The sequence below is a fragment of the Agelaius phoeniceus genome, chromosome 1, assembly GCF_051311805.1.
Source record: "Agelaius phoeniceus isolate bAgePho1 chromosome 1, bAgePho1.hap1, whole genome shotgun sequence".
NCBI lineage: Eukaryota > Metazoa > Chordata > Aves > Passeriformes > Icteridae > Agelaius > Agelaius phoeniceus.
The window spans coordinates 13,741,710-13,764,431 of NC_135265.1; the positions used below are offsets into that span (position 1 = coordinate 13,741,710).

Sequence of the window (22,722 nt, forward strand, 5' to 3'; positions counted from 1 at the left end):
AAAGAGAAGTTAGGCAACAGAAAGACATAACACATGCTAAAAAACATGCAATAAACACTGTCTTACGGACTCCTGGTCCTCTCCTTGCTTAAGGATCAATTGTATGATAAAACTTAGATAATATTAATACTGATTTCCACAAATATAAAGTCTGTTGTGTAGTATATACCATACATATAACAGATAAAAAGCTGTGTTCGACACATTTTATCTCTCTATTTCCACAAATATTAACTCTACTAAAATAGTTTAAATATGTGGGGAAAAAATCATAGCTCCTAGCCATATAAAAGTGATGTTTTAAATACTAACATAGGAGTTATTTAAAAAAAATCTTAAAAAAGCTGTTTATTGACTCTCAGAAAACAAAATCCAGGACATAAAGACAAAGGAAAAGAAAGATATCTAACGCTAATAATCTTTTCCTTAGTGTAAGAAAAAGTTTAGCACAACTTTTAACCAGGTTGTACACAGTTGTACAGAGCCCAATACTCATGTAAAAAAAGAAACAGAACAAAGTAGGGTTCTTCCCCCAATGTAATAGCAATATAAAAAAAACCAAATATACTTTCCCCATTAATAAAAATCATACTGTCTTCTTGCCATAATCAAGTATTTATCAAAATGCAATTCCCTAGAGACATCATTAATTGTATATTCCTTTTGAAATTAGCATTGCCTTTGTTAAACACAGAAATATCATTGAATCACAGAATGGCTTGAGTTGGAAAGGACCTTCAAGATCATCTAACTCTATCTCTGGATCTGTTCAAGCAAGTCCATGTCTGTCTCGTGCTGGAAACTCAGAGCTGGATGCAGCACTCCAGGTGGGGTCTCACCAGAGTGGAGGGGCAGAATTGCATCCCTCGATCTTCTGCCCACCCTGCTTTGGATGCAGCCTAAGATCTGGCTGGCTTTCTAGGCTGCAAGCACACATTGCCAGCTCATAGTCAGTGTTTCAGCCACCAGCACATCCAGGTCCTCAATCCACTCATTGCCCAGCCTATATCCACATTTAGGATTCCCAAAGCCCATACACAGGATGCTGTGTATTGATGATGGGCATTGGCCTTATCATGAGGTTTGCATGGGTCCACCTCTCTACTCTGTCACAGTCCCTTTGGATGGGATCCCTTCTCTCTACTGAACTTTGAGCATCAACTGCATCATTCAGCCTGGTGTCACCTGCAAACTTTCTGAAGGTGCATCTCCACAAAGATTCTACATCTCCAACCAAAGATACAAAATAATACTGGTCCCAGATCTTTGAAGGACACCATTCATTGCTGGCCTCCACCTGAGCATCAAGCTATTGACTGGAGCTCTTTGAGCCAACTCCTTATTTACCAAGTGATTCACCAGCCAAATCCACATCTCCTGTGTTAATTAAAGCAATCCTGAAACTTTCACTGAGAACCCAATGCCCAAAGAGTAAAAAATCTTTTCTCCCCCAGAAGATATTTAAACTATGCTATAAAAGTCAGACATAAAAAAAGATTGAGGCTTGCCAACTTCTCTGAATTCACTGTCAGATTACAGTATTTGATGCCATTCTTGAAGGTTCAGCTCTGCTTATCTCAATACAGGATTTGTTAGATACCTATGTGAATTTTAGAGATTGCTGAGTTCAAATGTTCTGTTTTGGCAACAGTAGGTTGGGTGCTGCACGCAGGCTCCATAAGGCATTGAGGAGAAGGGGAAGAGTGTGGCAAGGGGTAGAGTGCAAGATGTTTCAGTCTGGTCTCCAAAGCAGAAAGTGCCCCATTTTAAGGCAAGACAAAACAGAGAGAAGCAACAAAAGTAAAGCATTGTATCCCCTACTCTTCACAAAGTCCAGGACAATAGCAACAAGATTTTTGTTTTGTTTCAACTCTACCTCCCAGACAAGTTAAAAAGAGCCAAATTCTGCCTCTCAGAGTTAGCACCAGGAATGGTAGTGCATCTACACCCCCACAGAACCCTACCACATAAAACCCAGACAGTCTGGCATCCTAAGCAGTAAAACATCAGCACAGATTGATAAAAAGCTCTTAGCTCCACAGTGAACCTGGGTAAACAATTATATCGCAGCTGTCCAGCAATTATTCATTCAGATCCCAACCCAGTACTTTATAAACAAAAGTGAATTAACTCCAGTAGCTGCCTCCCTTACAGGACTGATTCCTGCCATATTCCCAGAACAACATACTGCCTGTCCCCCATCCAGTGTCCTGATCTCAACCACTGCACAGATTTGTTGTGCTGGAGCTCTGCTGAAAACTGAGACTTTTATGATGAGTACAGGACTTTCCTGGACAGTCCCTGTAGCTGAATGTCATGCAGGTGGATGGATGCAACTGGTATCTTCTCTTCCAACTAGGAGTGAGGACAGTACTAATACCACCCTCTGAGTATGATCATCAGCTCTAATCCAGAAAAAAAACCCAGATCTTTTTCCCTTCCAAAACTGGAAATGGAACTAAAGTTAGTTTTCCCAAAAGATTTCTTAATTCTCCAATTGTTAAAAGTTTGTTCTAAGACAGAAAGTAACTCAAACAGATTAAGATTTAATAATTTTCATTCCCCCTGCATTTTTTCATGCAGATCATGATATTCACAACCAGGCAGGGGGATGGGGAGACTGATTCACACACTCCAACTGAACGAACAACTCTTACACATTAGACCACTACCACAGGTGAGGGAAGTAATTTTTTTCAGTATTAAATAACCAACATGACAGAACTAGAGCCAACAGAGTAGGTGTGTAGTCAGATAAGAATACAAGGCTCCTACACAAGAGTGCAAAACTACCCATTTGCCTGGCAAAAAGATCACATGTATGTTGATGGAGGTAGCTGGTAAAGATTACATTTTATCCTGTCATGTCAGTCTGTCTGCTTCCAAAGCCAAAGCCAAGAAGCTCCAAGGAAAAAGGTATTGGGAAACCATGGCAACATATCATTTTGCCTGGTGAAAAGTAAGTAGAGAACAGCCATCAATGCTGTTAATAGACAAAAATACATTTGTTTTCCAGAACTATTTACTTATAAAGTTCTTCCAAAAAGAGTCATCCCAGACATCCAGACATAAACACACAGTCAAAATGATCTTTTCAAATTGCCCTTCCTTTACAGGAATAGAGAGAACAGCAGAGAAAAAAAGGAACCAGCAAATGTAATAACATAACACCTCTTTTAAAGCAGGGCACAGTACAGATGGTGACACCACAAGGCCAGCTCTTCACTGCCACGGACACTGCACAAGCTTAATGCACAAACTCCTGGGTGCCTGCACAGCAGAACCTGGGCAGCCCATGCTGGCCAGGGACAGAGGAGTCCTCAGGCACAGGAACAACAGGCAGAAGCACAGAGCTACTGACAGGAGGCACAAAGATGAGGGAGGTACATGGAGTGACCCTCTGCATCATATCCAGTCTAAAATCAACACTGGATTTGCTACATTCCCACCCAGTGCTCCTGGTTTTAGTTCCTGAGGATTACAGGCAACCAACAGGATGGCTCAGAGATGCTTCAGATCCATGCTTCATATATGGAAATACTAGGGGTCAACAGTCAAGCTCTCTTCAGCAGGTTCCAAATTAAGACCCCTTTTATTACAGGGCAATGACCATCCTTGCCACCACCTGGCCTAATTAAAATACAGAGACTTTGCTGAGGCAAAGTATTTTAACTTACAAAAGTGTATTTTAACTTACAAAAGTGAACTTAAAAAAAAATCTAATTAATGAACTCTTAAATTCAGCAAAAAAAAAAAACCTATTTCCAAAAAGAAAAAGCTCTCAAAACAAAGTTTTTGAGCCAAAACCAAGAGAGTCCATGAAGGCTGACATTGCATTTTGAAGCAATGCTCCATTATAATGAGAACCTTAATTATACAGCACATGTTTTATGCTACAACTATAACTTAGTCAAAGAAAAAGCAGCAAAGAAGAGAAATCTCCCAAGCTTGGCTTATAGCCAAGTTTAAATTAAAACACATGAGATTTAATTAAATTTTTGTGGATTCTGTTCTCACGTTGTCAGTGATGCTCTCTGTTGCTTAATTTTCAGAAGTAAATGTCTGATTGAACAAGAAACAAAAACCTGTGAATTTTGTTATTCAGTGAAACACTTCCCTATCACTATTGTTTATAGGTGTGTTTAAATGAAAATATATTCCCCTAAGAATCACCTCCTGCAAGACATTATGGTCAAAGTACAACTTTGGCTTCCCAGAGAAAGGCACGATTAAACCTAAGCTCTAAAATTTCTTAGAAATCCTACAGGTTTACAGGCTCACTAAGTAATACACAGACATTATTACACTTTTTTTTTAAGCCTTGAAATGGCAAATATATATATTCTTAATCAAATCTAAGCAAAATCAAAAATACAATTCAAAAATGGAAGAAAAATACTTAATTTTTCTTAGAATACAAGAATACATTAATACATGCTGGATTCTGCACTGAATAGTAGTAATTTAGGATGATAGTATTCTTTTCCACAGAAAAGAACACTTCAGATGCTGGACATCACACAGCAAACATTTATTTATGTCTAAAGCTTACAGAAAGGGTAAGAAAAGCAGCCTAGGGGCACAAGCAAAATTACTTTCTATGCTGAAAAGACAGATCATATAGGCAAATTCTGTATTCGCATCATTAATAATTAGTTAGTTGCCTAAATTAAAAATAACTGAAGAATTCTAAGGGTGAGTAGAACACTACTAGAGCCATTCTATCCTCTTTTATATGCCACTGCAGTGTTTTAATAGACTTCCTCTGTTTTCTCATTTCAGGAAATAAACTCCACAACATTTCTTATGCAATCTTCCTGTCATTATATCACAGGAAAAACACCTGCACTTTAGCATGTCTACTTATGAAAAGACATGAAAAACCCCTACAAACTGTAGGAGTGTGTAGCTTTATAAAATACATGATTTTAAAGAGTTGTTATTACAAAGTTATCCAAACTGATAACTGATTATGTCCAAAGAAGCCACAGAGTGCAAGTTATGCAACACTGCTACGATAAATACAGGAATAAAAATATCCAAAAGCAAATCTATAGAACAGAACTGTGAACATAACTTTTAACTTGCATTTGGATGATGTATCAAATGCTGGAAACCATGATTTACATTAGTTCTGTGGTGAAAATGTAGATACTTAAAAACTGGTGACAAAAAGACATAATTCTTTTAAGAAAGGAAATTGGAACTTAACAAGTAATTTCATACTCCAAACTTACATTTCAAAAAACTCTACTTGCCATTTCATACAATGAATAGCACTAATACATAACAAATCATAAGAATTTGAAACTGCAATGATTTGTATCATTAAACATTCACATAAAAGTGTCAACATTTTTCCTTTCAGCTGAGCCTCACTTCCACATTTTAATGCATAGAAGCTCTAGAATGATTAAATTTAGCAGCCAACAAATACTACAAGACTAAAAGTCTATAATCCCCATGTTAGAAAAAATTAATAATAATTACTTAAAAATACAGAATCTCTTATTCTTCTTCATGAAAATCAAACATGCCTACTGCATTAGTTAACTCCTAGAGACAAAGCTATGCTATGCTCTGCATCATCACATAGTACATGGCACACATACGGTATTGCCCTGTGTTAGTATGATACAGGCTGGTTGGCATGGCCACTGCAGAAATACCAGAAGGCGTTCCTTCATCTTCTGACTTCTCTTCTTCTTCAATCTTCGCTATTGCAGGTGCATCTGAGGAGAGCTCATTCAAAATTTTTCTAAAAAGAGAATGTAAGTAATTTTATGTACTTGAAGATCCATACCCATAAGAAAATCAAAGAACTGACTTTTATCAGACAGTTTTGCTGTAATGAATAAGCTGCCTTTAAAACCAGCAAAACCAAAATGAAAAGTCCTTACCGGTATGAAGGCCTTCTTGAAAGTATTTCCCTACGTTTTTGAGAATCAATTATCACTTCTGATTGTGCAGCTTCATCTGCAATCGATGCTACCTGTAATAGCAAAGTTCCTGAAATTCATAACTTCATTAAAAAAATTAGCAGCAGAGTAATTTTTTTAATTCCTTCCATGTTTACATATGGGAAGTTTGTTGACTTATTTATCACTAATCATGTGATTTTGGACTACTTTTTCCAATGCAAATTGCAAATTCTGAAGTTACCCAGACACAGCCACTCAGATAACATCTTCCATTTAAAAAAGGAAAAAGTCAATAAAGTCCAGGTTACTTTTTTGTGAATGACACTTAGAAAAAGTACTAGAAACAGATTTCTTTAAATATAAAAATATTATACAATTTCATTAGCTCTTAAAGTGAAGTCAAACATCTAAAATACAGAATCCTGCACTAATGTGCCTTAAATAATAGTACAGAATATTAAAAGTGTCTTCATGCCACACCAAAGCTATTTTAAAAATAACTTTATTTAAATATACACATTTATTAGACTTACTAACACATTCATAAATGCAAAGGCATTGTTTAGCAATGCTGTATGAGTTTTGGAAGTGCCTGAGAAATTCACAATATCTCACTTTCTCAGACCTTTAGTATTTTCATATATTCTTTTTCTCTTAAAATTACTCCAGACAACATTAAGGCCTTGGGCTGAATCACACTCTTGACCAGCATCTATCTTACTTCACAGAACGGAAAGTCATTATTGAACAAGGAAAAGGCTTTATTTTCTTGGATTCTTTTAACTACTCAGAACTATTGCTGTGCTGAGATTTCCAAATTAAAGTAGTGTGAAAATCTTTTCACATGAAGACAGACCAGACTGCAGTTTCAGATTAAGCACTTTGTTAAACTAACACTGAACAAACATGATGTAAGGGACTAGAAGACGTCAAGTGTTTGAACCAGCTGCAGTGGAAGCTCAGGGAATTCAAGGAAGAGCTCTGGAATTAATGCATCTGCCAGTCCTCAGTGTTTGGCACTTGAAACAAAGCCTGACCTCAATAGAAAATGACTGTCTGGAAGGTTCTGAAATTTATAGGCCTGGGTCACCTCAACTCAAACCTTTAGAACTCCACCTTGAAGGAACTGCAGGTAATTGCAGAACAAAATGATCTCTTCACTTGTTAATTTTATTACATTACATTTCTGTGTAAAAATATTTAATGCAGCCTCATTTGGCTGGGTAATATGTAACAAACATCATTAGAACTCTATGTCTGCCACCTAGGCAGTGAGAGTTACTTCTGCACGTGTACAGATGCACAGCTCCAAACCAGACATCAGAGCTGACTGCAGAGATACAGGTGCTTAAAGAAATCTGTATTCCTCCTTCTGCAGGAAAGACCAATGCTGAGCAGCAGAGAGAGATCCTGAAAGACACTTCTCTCCCAATGTGCCTTCAGCAATCTCCTCAAGGATCGACCTTCAAGCCTCTGGCATTATCTGTCAGAAGTAAGATTGTATTGCTCAGCCAAGAAAGAGCCTGGGCATCCTAACTCAAAACAGAATTTTCATTCTGCTGGGGCCTGGAGGTTAATAAATTATCTATTTGTCCCAGGACTAATAGGTCAAAACAAGACCTCAATTGTCTTTAAATTGCCACATTGCCCTAACAGCTACCAACTAGGCCCCCTAGTTTGTGAAGATGGCTGAAGAAGTTGGGAGCAGTCATGTGTGTATTGGTTTTGCAGAGCATAGTTTTTGGTAGCAGAGGGGATGCACAGGCGGCTTCTGTGAGAAGCTGCTGGAAGCTTCCATGATGTCCAGTAGAGCCAATCCCTGATGGCTCTGCAGATGGATGAACCACTGGCCAAGCCCGGGCCAGTTAGGGATGGTGATAACACCTCTGTGTTAACACATTTAGGAAGAAATCAAAACAAAGGTTGGGGGCACAGTTTCAATTCTAGCCAGAAAAGAGGAGGAGGTAAGAACATGTGAGGGAAACAATGTGGAGACACCAAGGTCAGTGGAGGAGGAGGTGCTCTAGATGCTGGAGCTGGGATTCCTCTGCAGGCTGTGGTGAGACCATGGTGAAGCAGCTGCTCTTCACCCACAGCCCATGGGGATCCATGGGAGATGCAGAGATTCCCTCCATAGCCCATGGGGATCCATGGGAGATGCAGAGATTCCCTCCATAGCCCATGGGGATCCATGGGGGATGCAGAGATCCCCTCACAGCCCATGGGGATCCATGGGAGATGCAGAGATTCCCTCCCAGCCCATGGGGATCCATGGGGGATGCAGAGATCCCTCCACAGCCCACGGGGATCCATGGGGGATGCAGAGATCCCCCAAAGCCCATGGGGGAGGTGCCCACACCAGAGCAGGTGGATGCCTGGAGGAGGTTGTGGTCCAGCAGCAAACCCATGGAGAGACAGGTCTTGCTCCCAAGTTGGACCAGCCTGTCCTTGGAGGACTGCACCCCATGGAAGAGAGACCCATGCCACAGCAGTTCTGGGAGCATGGTTTGCCCATGGGAGGGACTCACATTGCAGCAGTTTTGGGAGGACTGCTGCTCAAGAGATTGGAGCCGTGCTGGAGAAGTGAATGGAGAATTGTCTCCCATGGGAGAGACCCCACAGTTTCACTGGGGAACAACTTCTCTCCCTGTGCAGCAGAGGAAAACCTTGGGTGACAAACTGGCCAAAACCCCCACACTTTGTCTCCCTGCACTGTCAGTGGGAAGGAGGCAGGGGCTGGAGGAAAAAAGGTGTCTTCAAGGGCTTATTTTACTTCTCATTATCCTGCTCTGATTTTGTTAGTTATAACTTCACATTATATCTTTAAGTTGAGCCTGTTTTGCCATTGGAATGTTCTCTCCTGGTCCTTATCTCAACTCATGAAACCCTTTGTTAAATTTTCTCTCCTCTTCCCAGCTGTAGCAGGGGAGGTGAGTGAACAACTTTAATGAGGGCCTGGAATTTTGGCCAGTGTCAAACCACCACAATGTAGAAGAGGACATTTTCTAGAAGAAATTTCAAAAGCTTTAATTTTCATCATGACAAAGAGAGAAATGAACACTTCAGAATCACTCTAATGGAAAACAACCATGTGCATACTGTTAATAAACAAACCATTGTAATTTTTTCCTGGACATTGTTCAGATTTCGACTTCACCTACTTCAGCTTCATCTGCATTTGTACAAATTTAACTTCAAACTCATGTTAAGTCTTTCCAAGACCTGATACACTACAAGGGGGAGCAAGCAATAAGTCAAATAACAATTTAAATCTTCCTATAAATAAAACAACATTTAACAAAACAATAAGGAATGCTATAAACATATTTTTTCATCTAAAAAACAACAGCATTATGAGAAAAACTTCTGAGCACTTTCAGTTGAAAAGGCAGATGTTTGAGGCAGAGGTCATGCAAGCTTCAACACCAACCTTCAGCATACTTCTTTCTTTTTTAAACTGATATAATTTCCCAAGTTCCCCACTGTCTGGCAGAGACAAGGTAGAAGTTAAAGCCAAATGATCTGGAGGAAATTCCAGGTGGCAGGATAGCGTACTGGAAAGGATCACAGAAGGGCTGAACACCCTCTATAATGGATTCTTCTACAGCATCTTCAAGGCCCTTTCTTATCCAGATGAAACCAAAGCAAAATCCTGGAACTAACTAGTCAGTATTAATTGGGACAAAACTTTCTTGTTTCTACTCCTTTGGGAAAGAGCGGACAGCCAGAGTTTACTCAATACAACAAATAGTTGACTTCCACTCCCCTAAAATGACACAGCAGCAGCTGGAAGAGATTCCTGAGAAATTTCTCCTTCTGAGCTTTGAAAAAAGTCCTCTATCTTTGCATGCATGTCCTGATTACACTGACTAAAGGAACAGAAACTGGGAATTACAAATGTGCTTATTGAATAAAGGTTACTCAGTAAAATTACGGTTAGAAAGAATTCCAATGGAAAAATAGTATTTACTTTGAATACTCTGTTCTGACTTCAAGTTTGATCAAATATTGGCACCTACCACACCTCTTTCCATAGTGATCTAGGATTTCAAAACCTTGAGGTCCCATCATCTACACCTACTGCTAAACAATAAAATATTCATTATCTGATCACAGTTTTATTATTTTTCTCAAATATAAATCCTACTTATACATGTCTTTTTGTTTATTATACTGGAAATTTATTAAGAAGCCTCTAACATTAAAGATGGCTTCTCAAGACTGACAACACATGGCTTTTCCTTAAAAAAAGTTGCTATGGCCACAGGCAAAACCCTTCCCTCCTAATAGAGAGAGGTGTATCACCTTTCTTACCAGAAATAGCAATTGTATCTGCAAAAAGCAATTCAGCTGACATTTCTCGAACAGATTTTAATAAAGCTAGAGCAGAAGCCTTCCCAGCTACAAAAAAAAACACCAATGGGAGGCCAAGAAACTTTCAAAACACTGCAAATTCATTCACTCTTGCCTTTTCTACTTTTTAAAAACTCTGAAAAGTCTTACCCGTTTTGCACCAATTCCTGTTTTCTAGTTCCTGCAACTTTCAACACATGAACATTCGCCACATAAATGTGTGTTTTGAGGCTGCTGGTATTTTTGGTATCCACATCCACAAAAAGCAATACAAGATGCTCTGTGAGGGTCTGATAGGGGCTCCAAACAAGGAACCACTTGATACAATATGTCCAGACCCTTTCCAATAATAAAATAGGAGATACTTCAATATTTATGAGTTCATAGTCTCGTTAGAAACACTATGGTCATAGAATTTAACAGAAATTAAAAACTGCAGGGTACACTGAAGTAAGTCCATGTTATGACACAAATTCGCTATTGCGTAAGTTCAGACCCAAGTTCCAAGACAATTTCTTATAAGATAAACAGGAAGCATTAAGGAATTGCTACACAATGCTTGTAGAGCTGCTCCTGGTTGGATGTTTGCCACCTTTTCCCCTGCTGTTTCCTGTGCCATCTGAGTAAATCTTGCAGCACTGGTTGGAATGAAGAGAAACTGAAGATGGGCTGGGAAAAGAATTATGAGGTACCAAATATTCATGAAAATGTAACAATAAAAAAGCTAACCTGAACAGCTTGCATGTGTGGTGACTGAATGACTGAGGGCTGTGTGGCTTGAATGACACCCTGGACATGAACAGTTTGACCAGAAGGCAACTGCACTAGAGTTACAGCTGGAGATCCTCTTCCAGCACTGGAAGCAGCTACAGAAACCTGCAAAAATTACAATCATCATGTTTAAGTAAGATGCCTTAAGACTTCAGTAAATGCTTTTAGCAGTGATAGCTAAAACAGACTGATTTTGTTGCCACATCTAAAAAATCTCAGATGTATATAATTATCACACACAAAAATAAATTATTTTACTAGTAAAAGTACCAAAGGCATGTATCTTTCCAAATGGTCTGGAAAGCTTAAAACTGTACTCTAAGAAACTGCAATTATTTGCATTTTTTTCTCCAGAGACTTTGTATTTTCCTTTCAATCAAAAAAACCCAATCCTCAGCCATCACACACCAGATCTGCTGTTGCCAGCATGAAGGTTAGGAAGAACCTCCAGAAATGTAACAAAACCCACGCATATTCACTGGAGTGGAATGTCACTGCAATAACATAAAGGGCAGACTTAGGAAGAAAACTATTTAGAACTGCTTTAGTTTTGCTTTGCTTATTAGGTAAGAAGTTGTGCTTTTTGGATGGATGTCTCAGGAGACATGAGAATTCTTCAGATAGTGAAAAACCACCCTGTTAAATAAAGCCATACAAGGATTTGTAAACTCATTTAGTTTAACAGACTCCTGTTATATATATAATTTTATGTATCAAGAAAAAGAGAGCTGGAGTGTATCAGTGCTTCAAACAACAACAAAAATAAAGAACAGCTGAATCTTCTCTAGGCCTAGCACAGCCATAGAACAGCTTTCCCCAGCCTGTGACTCTCAGCCCTCAGTGCTCAGGACTAATGGGCTGAGAAACAGCTTAACACCTATGGACTAAGAAATAGTTCAATATTTGTGCTGTTACTGTTAAATCTATTAAAGAAACAAGCAAAGGGAAAATACTGTGATTGATCTCTATTTATGTGATGAAACATCTCTAAACTCGGAAAACAATGCCAAACATAAACTATATAATAAAAAGAAATGCTGTGTTTTTCAATTAAACTGCACTGAAAAGTCTTATTTCTATATTCTGTATATTCACCAATAAAATCAGACTCAAATATAAAACTCTGTTATTATTCCCTTCCTAGCTTTGTTCACAGCTCCAAAGGTATCTGCTATGAGCAGTAAACATAAAATGAGATGAGAGTAAGAAGAAAAATATGAAGAATGCTGAATATTAAAAAAAAAAACAGTTAAAGAAACTTTTGTAATTTTTACATATTTACACTGAGGTGTTTTTTTTAATCCAAATATAAAAGCAGTTTTCATTTCTGATCCATAAGATACTGCTTGTCTAGGAAATAATCCCCTTCTTGAATAAAGCAAAAAAATTTAACTGCTATTAAGATGCACTGCTATCAAAAAGTCCTGATGTTGGTTCAAATTACCTTAAAGAAATAATGTTTCTAGGAAACAAAGACAGGATTTTGTCAACATTCACTCTGCAATTGTTCAGTGTTGTAGGAAACTGAAGCACTTTTCAGAAAACAGAACAATTGAGGGCATTTTTAACCCTGAAATGGGTTCCTTACATCGTTCCTTAAATGGCATGAAATAGTAACAGGGAAATAGGACATACAAACCGTCTTCCCAACCTATTCAACGAATATTAATATTACGAGAAATTTATCAGAAACAGATATTTGAGATTAAGCTCCAGAAAGCCTCAAAGATCTGAAAACTATGATCTATTTTGTGGCCAAGCTTACATCCTAAAGCCAAGCTTCAAGCAGCCATCACAGAGCAGTCTGAATGTTTACATAACATGCTAACTTTTCAAACCATTATAAAAGCAATTTCACCAAACCTTTCCATTTACTGTTCTCTTTGTGAGAATTGCCATTTGATACAATGCTCAGTAGGTCAGAAAGAACTTTCTGAGTACAGCCATAAAACAGTAAAAGGTGAACAGTTTAAAAGTTTCTTTTTGGTACACAATGGGTCCTCACACATAATCAGGAAATAATCCAGTACTTGAGATTAAGAAACTACATTCATTTTAAAGCTCCTTATTCAGTATAACCCCACAGGGGAAAAAAAAAAAGACAACTTCATTCAGTTAATACTGAATTTTGGACTAAAGTTTAAAGGAGAAATTGTTTTGTTTCCATTAATTCAGATAAGAGATTAAATGAAACGGTTTAAGTGCTAAGGGAAGAGGAGATGGTAGTATTATAAAATTTTCAAGGTTCATATTCTGCATCTCTTTTATAGATATTGGAAATTATTATTAGAATTTTGATTCAGATTTCCCTTTACAGTTTTCAAGCTGAATATTCCTGTGTCCACTGACATACTAGAACATTTTCATGCTGTCATGCGTAAATCCTGACTGAAACAGACTTGGCAAAGAAATTTCTTTCTGACATCAGCGATGAGCAATGCTACCTTTAACATCATTACTTCAAGGACTGTCTGGGACAGCAACTGAAAACAACCCACAGAGGCAAGTCAGGGACACAGAGGCTGAGGGGCAGCTTAGCACATTCTATGGGTTCTGTGCTCCCAGGCATGAAATACTCATGTCCAATAGCTTCAATAAACATCAACCATGCAACCCATAATAGCAGTATGGTCCCATATTTCAGGTATTTGGAAATGTAAGTGCTCCCTCTTCTATGTGAGGAGAGCAAAGTAGCCAGCAAGAATGACCAGGTACTACCTTCCTACTGAGGCACACACTCTTGCAGACAAAGAGGCTGCCCATCATTTATCTCACTTCAAGATACATGGTCCATCTGAACAGTTATCCTGGATATCCTGTGAATGTCAGATATCCTTTCCCTGCTAAGTACTGGAGAGGTTACCTTCACATTCAACCCCTCATACCTTCAACACTGCCAAATGTACAACTCAGGACACAGGCCCATCTGATTTCTGCCCCTGCTGCAGACTCCAAGTACTACAAGGACTCTAGAAGTAAAGTGAAAAGCAATTCTGGAAAAGGAAAAGCCAAGGCAAATCCACACTGGATTTAACAAAAGAACAAAGGACCTGCCACATTTGGGCACCAAGTACCGTCTATGAGGAAAAGCTGGAGACAGATGTTTTGATCAATTCCAAAACTACTGCCAAAATAGCAGCACCTACTTTTAAGAAAAATAAGGTTAGGGTGACTCCAGACATTTGGTCACCATATGCTTCAAGGAAGCACAAAATGGTGAAATAGCTGCATGTTTATAATCCTCTAACATCAACTTTGCTAAATGGCCTGCATTTGCATTTGGCAGGCTGGTTTTATAGCCTTACTTACAGCAGCCTAGCAAACTCCCATAGGTCTCAATCTCTAGGGAGTAAGATTTAACACTGTTTGATGTGTAAAGAGCCCACAAGGACAACTCCCCAAAGTGCTGAACTTGAACGGTCCCAGCCTGCAATAGTTACTCACTCCAGGCTCTGAAAACCTCCCTGAAACTCTCCCTATGCTCACTGACAGCAGCTCTCACATTGCAAATTCTGACATATGTCTAATTCAGGGCCAGCACCAAGAGGTCAACAGATGGTATCTCAGACAAGGTCAGAAGACAGCTCTACTGATAGACAACATGACAAGGTTAACAAAAAGTGAATCAAAGAGGAACCCATCAAGATGTAGGATTAAAGAAAAAAAAACCCCACAACTGAAAGTGTTTTTATCAAACCTGAGAAGGGCTAAAGTACATTGATCTTACATTGTTATAGTTATATTTAGTGTAGCTGAGCACACAGCAACACAGAATGGCTTCTAGAAATCCTGCAAAAGGAACATCTAATTTCTCTTTGAACACCATTGCAGATTTAAATCTTCCAAGATGTAATTTTGACTACCATCAACACTATCAGAATATTCCAATACAAGTTTACTTCCTTTTAAGTACAGCTCTATATATAGCAACAGATGATCTGTGCATGTGAGACACCCATGGAGCTCATCTCAAAACAGGTTGAGAAATTTTCCATCTCAAACCTCTGCTCTTCCCTCAAAGACATCAAGCTTTTGTACAGGTGTGCGGCACATCTTCAACAGCTTCTAAAGACAGCCACCAATAATTTTACTTTCTTACCTATTAATTCTGGTAGCTGGATCAGAAAAATATTACCATGTCAATTAATCAACTGGCTAAAGGTGACAGATGCAAAAAATGCAACTATAAACTGATTCTACAGTACAACATTTTATTTTGAAAACAATCATTTAATGGACAAAAAGTGCATCTCATCTTTGTTAGTTTCAAATTTATTCATTTTTGCTTTAGTAGAAAAAGTAACTTTACTTTCAGCAGCAAAAAATCATAGGAGAATACAGCAGTAATTATGACACAAGTGAAAAAAAAAATGCAAACACTATTTTTTCCTCTACAAATAATGTATAGTAAGTCCTTCGTAGCATTGGAGGCCATCCCATCACACCATAGTGCTCCAGCCCCCACATTCTTAATGTCTCTTCTCTCTCCCAACAGGGGAGACATTAAAAATGCTTCAGCACAAAACAATCTCTGTCCTCTAAAGATTATCATCTTCTGAAGTACCTGGTCCATCCTTTTAAAACGAAATGGCAGGTATTTCTTTAAAAAGCCTGTAGAGGAGGGGAAAATAAGTCAGCTGCCCCCCAAGTAGAAGAAAAAAAAAGGTGTTCACCTCCTATGTAGTTGTATCCCTCAGCACTTTACAAGTCACTCCCTGGCCAAAGCCATAATTCAATTAAATATCAAGCACATTAAAAACCATTACATTCCATCTGTACATAAAAACTCCACCTGTTTTACTGGAAGGGCAGTCACCTGCTGGGACAGCTGCCCAGAGGGGTTCTAGAGACTCCATCCTTGGAGACATTTACATCCCAGGCAGACACAGTTCTGGCTGACACTACTTGCACAGGCAGGTCAGACTAGATAATCTTAAAAGGTTCCTCCCAAGCTTGACCCTTCTACAATTAATTCCTTGATAATACACAGAAAACCACAAATTAAAAGACAGTGCATTAAAATGTTTTACTTCTGACTGACCAAAACCAAGGTTGAACAAATATTTTGTAAGAAAAAACACAAACAAAGCTGCCATCTCCCTACTCTCTTCGAGATATTTGAAAAGGAGCCCTCCGTTTCAGTGACCAGGCATTTTCACTCTCAGTAAAAATCAAGTCATTCTTTTCTACTATTTCTATATATTTGCAACAAAAATTAGTAGGAGGGATGACTGAAGTTGGGCACAAGATGCTTCAGTCACCTGCAGTAGATGACATCTCTTAACAACATTCCTACACAGGCCAAAGAGGGAGAAGAGGTCTGTGCTCCTCTGTAATAGAGAAAATACACAGGCACAGCTATGAATTCCTCAGAAACACACAAATTTCCCATCTGGACCAGCACAAAACCAGTCTCATACAGGGGCCTCCAGTGGGCTTTTACCCCTCAACACCCAGGCCCAGCTCTCCATGGCAAAGCACCTCACCTTCCAAGCCAGCCAGGTAGGAACACAGGCTAAGAAAATCCTACTCATCTTAAGCCAAAGGAGCACCTCAAAAGGCCTGGCAGCAATAAGTGCTCTGTCTGGGCAGCTCCACCACAACAAATGCTGGGGCACAGCAGCCTGAAGGCACTGAGGGCGTGTGAGGGCTGCAGGCCCCAGGAGCCAGCGGCTGAGGAGATGGGCACAGGCCCAGGGCCCTCGGAGAGGGATGGCAGCACCAACCCTGCTTGTCTGGGAGCCTGAGAGGGACAGCAGCACCAACCCTGCCTGTCTGGGAGCCTGAGAGGGACAGCAGCACCAACCCTGCTTGTCTGAGAGCCCAAGAGGGACAGCAGCTCCAACCCTGCTTGTCTGGGAGCCTGAGAGGGACAGCAGCACCAACCCTGCCTGTCTGGGAGCCTGAGAGGGACAGCAGCACCAACCCTGCTTGTGTGGGAGCCTGAGAGGGACAGCAGCATCAACCCTGCTTGTCTGGGAGCCTGAGAGGGACAGCAGCACCAACCCTGCTTGTCTGGGAGCCTGACAGGGACAGCAGCACCAACCCTGCTTGTCTGGGAGCCTGACAGGGACAGCAGCACCAACCCTGCTTGTCTGGGAGCCCGAGAGGGACAGCAGCATCAACCTGCTTGTCTGGGAGCCTGACAGGGACAGCAGCACCAACCTGCTTGTCTGGGAGCCTGAGAGGGACAGCAGCACCAACCCTGCTTGTCTGGGAGCCTGAGAGGGACAGCAGCACCAACCCTGCTTGTCTGAGAGCCCAAACCCTCAGAGAGGGACAGCAGCACCAACCCTGCTTGTCTGGGAGCCCGAGAGGGACAGCAGCACCAACCCTGCTTGCCTGGGAGCCTGAGAGGGACAGCAGCACCAACCCTGCTTGTCTGGGAGCCCAAGAGGGACAGCAGCACCAACCCTGCTTGTCTGGGAGCCCAAGAGGGACAGCAGCATCAACCCTGCTTGTCTGGGAGCCCGAGAGGGACAGCAGCACCAACCCTGCCTGTCTGGGAGCCTGAGAGGGACAGCAGCATCAACCCTGCTTGTCTGGGAGCCCGAGAGGGACAGCAGCACCAACCCTGCTTGTCTGGGAGCCTGAGAGGGACAGCAGCACCAACCCCGCTTGTCTGAGAGCCCAAACCCTCAGAGAGGGACAGCAGCACCAACCCTGCTTGTCTGGGAGCCCAAGAGGGACAGCAGCACCAACCCTGCTTGTCTGGGAGCCTGACAGGGACAGCAGCACCAACCCTGCTTGTCTGGGAGCCTGACAGGGACAGCAGCACCCATCCCGCTTGTCTGGGCTCCCAGCAGAGGGACAGCAGCACCAACCCCACTTGTCTGAGAGCCCAAACCCTCAGAGAGGGACAGCAGCACCAACCCTGCTTGTCTGGGAGCCCGAGAGGGACAGCAGCACCAACCCTGCTTGTCTGAGAGCCTGACAGGGACAGCAGCATCAACCCTGCTTGTCTGGGAGCCCAAACCCTCAGAGAGGGACAGCAGCACCAACCCTGCTTGTCTGGGAGCCTGACAGGGACAGCAGCACCAACCCTGCCTGTCTGGGAGCCCAAGAGGGACAGCAGCACCAGCCCTGCTTGTCTGGGAGCCCAAACCCAGTAGAGGGACAGCAGCTCCAGCCACCTGCGCCAAGCAGCTCTGCCAGCTCCAGGACAGCCCTCTGAGCCATCTGACCAAAACCAGGGACTCCACTCCAGACTGTTACACCCAGCCTTCAAACTGAGGTATAAATTTTGGTTCAGCATTAATTGAAGGAGATTCATCAATATTTCATTTTAACTGGAAGGTATGAGACACATACCCCATGCAGCTGAACCTTCACATACAGTACTCAAGCATTAAATGCAGACAAATATAAAAAGTGTTATATGTTGCACAATATGTTGCACAATATACTCCTCTCTCCTACAACATTACTGATACCTTTGGATCAACACTAAAAATCCCAAGTGACAGAATTCACAGCTGTCTTCTCCAGAGACTACTGCACCAGCCAATTAATTTTACATATCAACCATCCTATGAAAATTTGAACAGAACTACTAAAGAAGAAATGAGGGGATGACATCAACAGAGCAAACCAAATAAAATTCTTAAAGAAAAAAAAAGAAAAAACTGAACAAGCAATATTCCCAATGCTGCATGCATCAAAACCAACAAAAAAAGGTTGATAAATATCTTGTAGTCTAGTTTGTGCCTGGAGATCTGACAAAAAAAGCAGCTGCTTTCAGTTTTAAAAATGTATCTATAATGTAAATCAAGTATCTAACATAACAAACACATGGCATCAAATCTTAGCAAATAACTTCAAACTTCCAATGATGAAAAAATTCGGTAAGACTTTTTTTAAAATCAGTTCTTTTATTTAACAAAGGGCATTTTAAAATCCTTTTAAGTGATCTATACACTTTTCTGAAGCTATAAATCTTAGTACTGTCAGGAACACTATTTCTCTCAAGTGTTGAATATTACAGCACATATTTTTAATTTTTGAGAATTGTCACTATATAATCTTCTATCCATTAATAACCAAACAATAATCCATAGAAAACATGTAATGTATGCTTTAAAAGTCCAGACACTGTCATTGGATAGACAGGGATGAAACAAAACAAGCACACATTAAAAATGTACTTGTAATTAGATTAAATACATTCTGTACAAAAACTGGAACTAGGAGAGAACCATGGCTATTTTTATTCATGTTTCCATTTTTGTTATACAACACATCTTCAAGATACACCAATGGTTTAGATATGTTTGATCTTGTAGCCACCTCAATTCCTTAAGACTGTATCCCATCTCTATGACAATCACCTTGTGAAAGTGAAAGAAAAAAACCTCTTTGTCTACTGATCACTCTTGTCTGAAAGGGCTTCCAAAAATGCCACCTTTTAACAGACCTGATGTTATATTAATCCTTTGTTAACTACTGAAGGCATATTTTCCAGTATATCTTTGCTATATTTTTCCTATCTAATACCAAGACACGTAAAACATGAGAATACCATAAAAATTGATTGTTTAAAAATCGTAGCAGCTCTGAATATCACCTCATTGATTCTTCTCATCTTTCCACACTTCAACTTACCTCAGATCCTGAGGAAATCTGATTCTGGCCTGGCTGATTCTGAAGGTGACCAGCACTTCTCTCTGTCAGAGAATCCACTGCATTGTCATCCTGTTCAACCATTTCCATGGTCATCAGTCTAAAAGTAAGTACATACATATTTAAATAACTCAATACAGGGAGGTATATCAGGCAGCTAGGGAGAATAATTCCAAACTATTTTGTATGTGGAGCAGACAGAAAATAAATATATTTCTGTCAAAATGAAATCCTTTCTTCATTCCCCCATATTAAAATATTCACTCATATAGCCAGGAGCTCTAAAACAAGTGTTTTGGAAAGTTGCAGGGAGAGGCAGTTCTGGAGATGGTCCTCAGGGAGGGACAAGCAGAGTGCCAGGGTCCCATGCAGGGCTGGCAGCACTGCCCACAGAAGGTCCCTTCAGCCTCATGGGCTGCTACAGCCCTCTTGAACCTATTCCCTGCTGGCATCTACACTTGAATTGTCTGTAAACTACTCATGGCTCAGGAGCCACAACAATTCTTCTCACTTTTCAGACTTAAAAGTAGGATAGATTTTATTGAAAACTAAGAACTTGCTGACCCTCAATTTAAACTAAGTTTAACCTTTGTAGAGAAAACCTCCAAGTCTGCTACATATCTGCTATATAAAAATGCAATTACCTGACAGCTCCTTTTCGATATTTCTTGGCACACTTAGTCATAACGGAAGGTGTGAGTTTTAAAACAAGAGCTTGGATCTCTTCGGCTCCCTTTCTCTCCTACCAAACCCTGCACTGAAGGTGCAACATTGAACAGGTGATGTCAAACATTGCCATGGCAACAGGTCAGTTTACAAACAGAACAGAGACAGGATAGGGTCAGGCAGAGGCAGGCAGGGCGCCCTGCAGGCACGCTCCCACCTACACCCTACTTACACAACCACGGACAGCCTCAAAAGGAAGACATGATATTAGGTGAGAGATTTAAGAGGCAGCAAATCTCGGTTCCCCAGGTTCAGTTTCTGTGACTAGGGGATGACAAGCCTGAGGCCAAAGTTCAATTATTTCTGATAGTTACTTTGGTTTCTTCTCAGGACTTAGACTGAGAGATGCAAGAGGCAGGCAAGAACTGCTACCCACCTGACTCTGAGACTCAGGAATTTAGTCCCTGTTACATTAAATCAAATTAAATGTAAACCAAACTCCTTTTGTGGCACTATTTTACAGAACATTCCACCATCTTTGAAGAGAATAATTTTGATTAGCTTTTTAAAAATCAAAATTTTGCCCAAAATAAAGGCATGAAAATATGAAAAGACACCCAGTTACATGACGCAGAGAAGCATATTTCTTGCTCATATGCCTCAAATGGTACTCTACTGACCAGATTTAACAGTACTACAGCTAATAGTAATGAAGCTGCAAAACAATTTAACATTTTATGGGTTAATACGAGTATTTTTGCTCAGAGAAGTTACATACCCTATGCCAGTATCAATTCAGATTAGAATCATAGGAAGCTATTTTACAACTAAAATCTTTCTACATTTTTCTCTTGCTAGTTACAACTAATTATCTTTTTGTTTAGATACAATCTAATTAAATACCTACTGAAATTTACCAAAGTCTAACAACTCTGGGGAAAATGTTTTCACCAAACTTTTCACCATAATTTTCTATAAGAAGATGTTACCTAATTAAAATATTCTGGTTTTATATATGTGCAATATAATAATAATAATAAAGCAGGGAAAAAAGTTCTTCCTTTGTAAACTAGGGCCACCCATAAAGTCTCAAATATGAAAGGTTTATGCGGTTCATGTAAGAATAAGCTTCAGAATAGCTCACACACCAAGGAAGAATAGATAATGCCTAGGTACTGGCAACATACTCATTGTAATCCCTTCCTAAAGATGGGAATATAGTCAGAATTAATTCACTTTATGAAGGCCCTGAAGTATTTTTGTATCCAGAGCCATCTGTCACAGAAAAACTATTGTTGAAAAAAACCACAAAAAACCAAAACCAAACAACAAAAAATCCAAGTTCTTTTATTCCCACTGAATGCATTTCATAGAAATTTTACCCAGAAAGTGTAATTTTTCATCTTGGAAAAAATTTACTTCCTGGTTTTTAGCTTAATTTCTCACTGATTGCAGAACAGTATAAAAATGTTTTTACTTCTACTACTTTATCAGGATTTTTCTCCCCAGGACCTTTCATTTGCAGTGCTCCACTATGTTAGCAAAAAGAGCATCAGTGCAGCAGGAAATCTAACAAAGTTATTCTTCATATTTTGCAAAATGCTGTACAGAGAAATGGGTGTATTTTTTGATTATTTATCTTTAATTGGAAAAACAACAGCAAGAACGATACGTGTCAGTGGAGTGACAAACATAATTAAGATTTATTTACTATTTTTATTTACTTGGAAAACTCTAGAATTTATATAGATTTTCCATCTAGAATTGTGTATATTCTGACTCTCAATACAAATGATTGCTTAAATGAAATATTTAGTAGGGTGGAGTAAAGTCTGAAAATTTGACTGCCATAAAACGCAATCACTACTCTGAAACACAGTAAAATACTTTTCCTAGATAAGCTCAAACCTGCTTTTGACAATCTCTGTGACCAAATAGTGACTTGATTTAAAACAACCTCCAAATATAAAGATCCACTCACAGCCTAAAAAAAACAAAACAAAACAAAACAAAAATAATGAAGTATATGAGTAATTTTAAAAGATACACGAGCTATCTCAGCATAAAACTTCAGTGAGAACAATGACTTAAGACAAACTAGCACATTAGTATCACAATTCAGACATGTTACAAGATGAGGAGTGATAGACACAACCATGGGGTCACTGAGCTGGCAGGAGCAGGTCAGCTGCAGTCATTTGAGCCCACAGGGTCAGCGGTGGCACAGTCACACTGAGCTCTGCCACTTCACGTGCGCTTGTACACAGCTCGAGACCCGGCACGCCAAGGAACCCCTGGATTTCAGGATGTCACTGTCTTCAGAGCACTCTTATAACCTGAATTGTAATGGGGTTTTATTTCCTCTACTACATGAATACATCAAACTTTTTAA

At 39.9% G+C, this 22,722-nt stretch overlaps 1 protein-coding gene across 7 annotated transcripts in view; it reads right to left on the reverse strand.

Moving 5' to 3' along the window:
- CREM (cAMP responsive element modulator) overlaps positions 1-22,722 on the reverse strand; it is a 36,736-nt gene that overhangs the window by 11,266 nt on the left and 2,748 nt on the right. For 3 of the 7 annotated variants that reach the window (XM_054629330.2, XM_054629322.2, XM_054629348.2), the window contains exons 2-5: positions 19,647-19,764; positions 11,004-11,150; positions 5,901-5,992; positions 5,613-5,758 (exon numbers count right to left, since the gene is read on the reverse strand). In XM_054629330.2, coding sequence (XP_054485305.1) covers positions 5,613-5,758; positions 5,901-5,992; positions 11,004-11,150; positions 19,647-19,760 — 499 coding nt within the window. In that variant the 5' untranslated portion in view covers positions 19,761-19,764. Of the gene's footprint in view, positions 1-5,612; positions 5,759-5,900; positions 5,993-11,003; positions 11,151-19,646; positions 19,765-22,722 lie in introns of those variants that run through there. The other 4 variants (XM_054629365.2, XM_054629356.2, XM_054629339.2 and 1 more) reach the window with 3 other exon arrangements.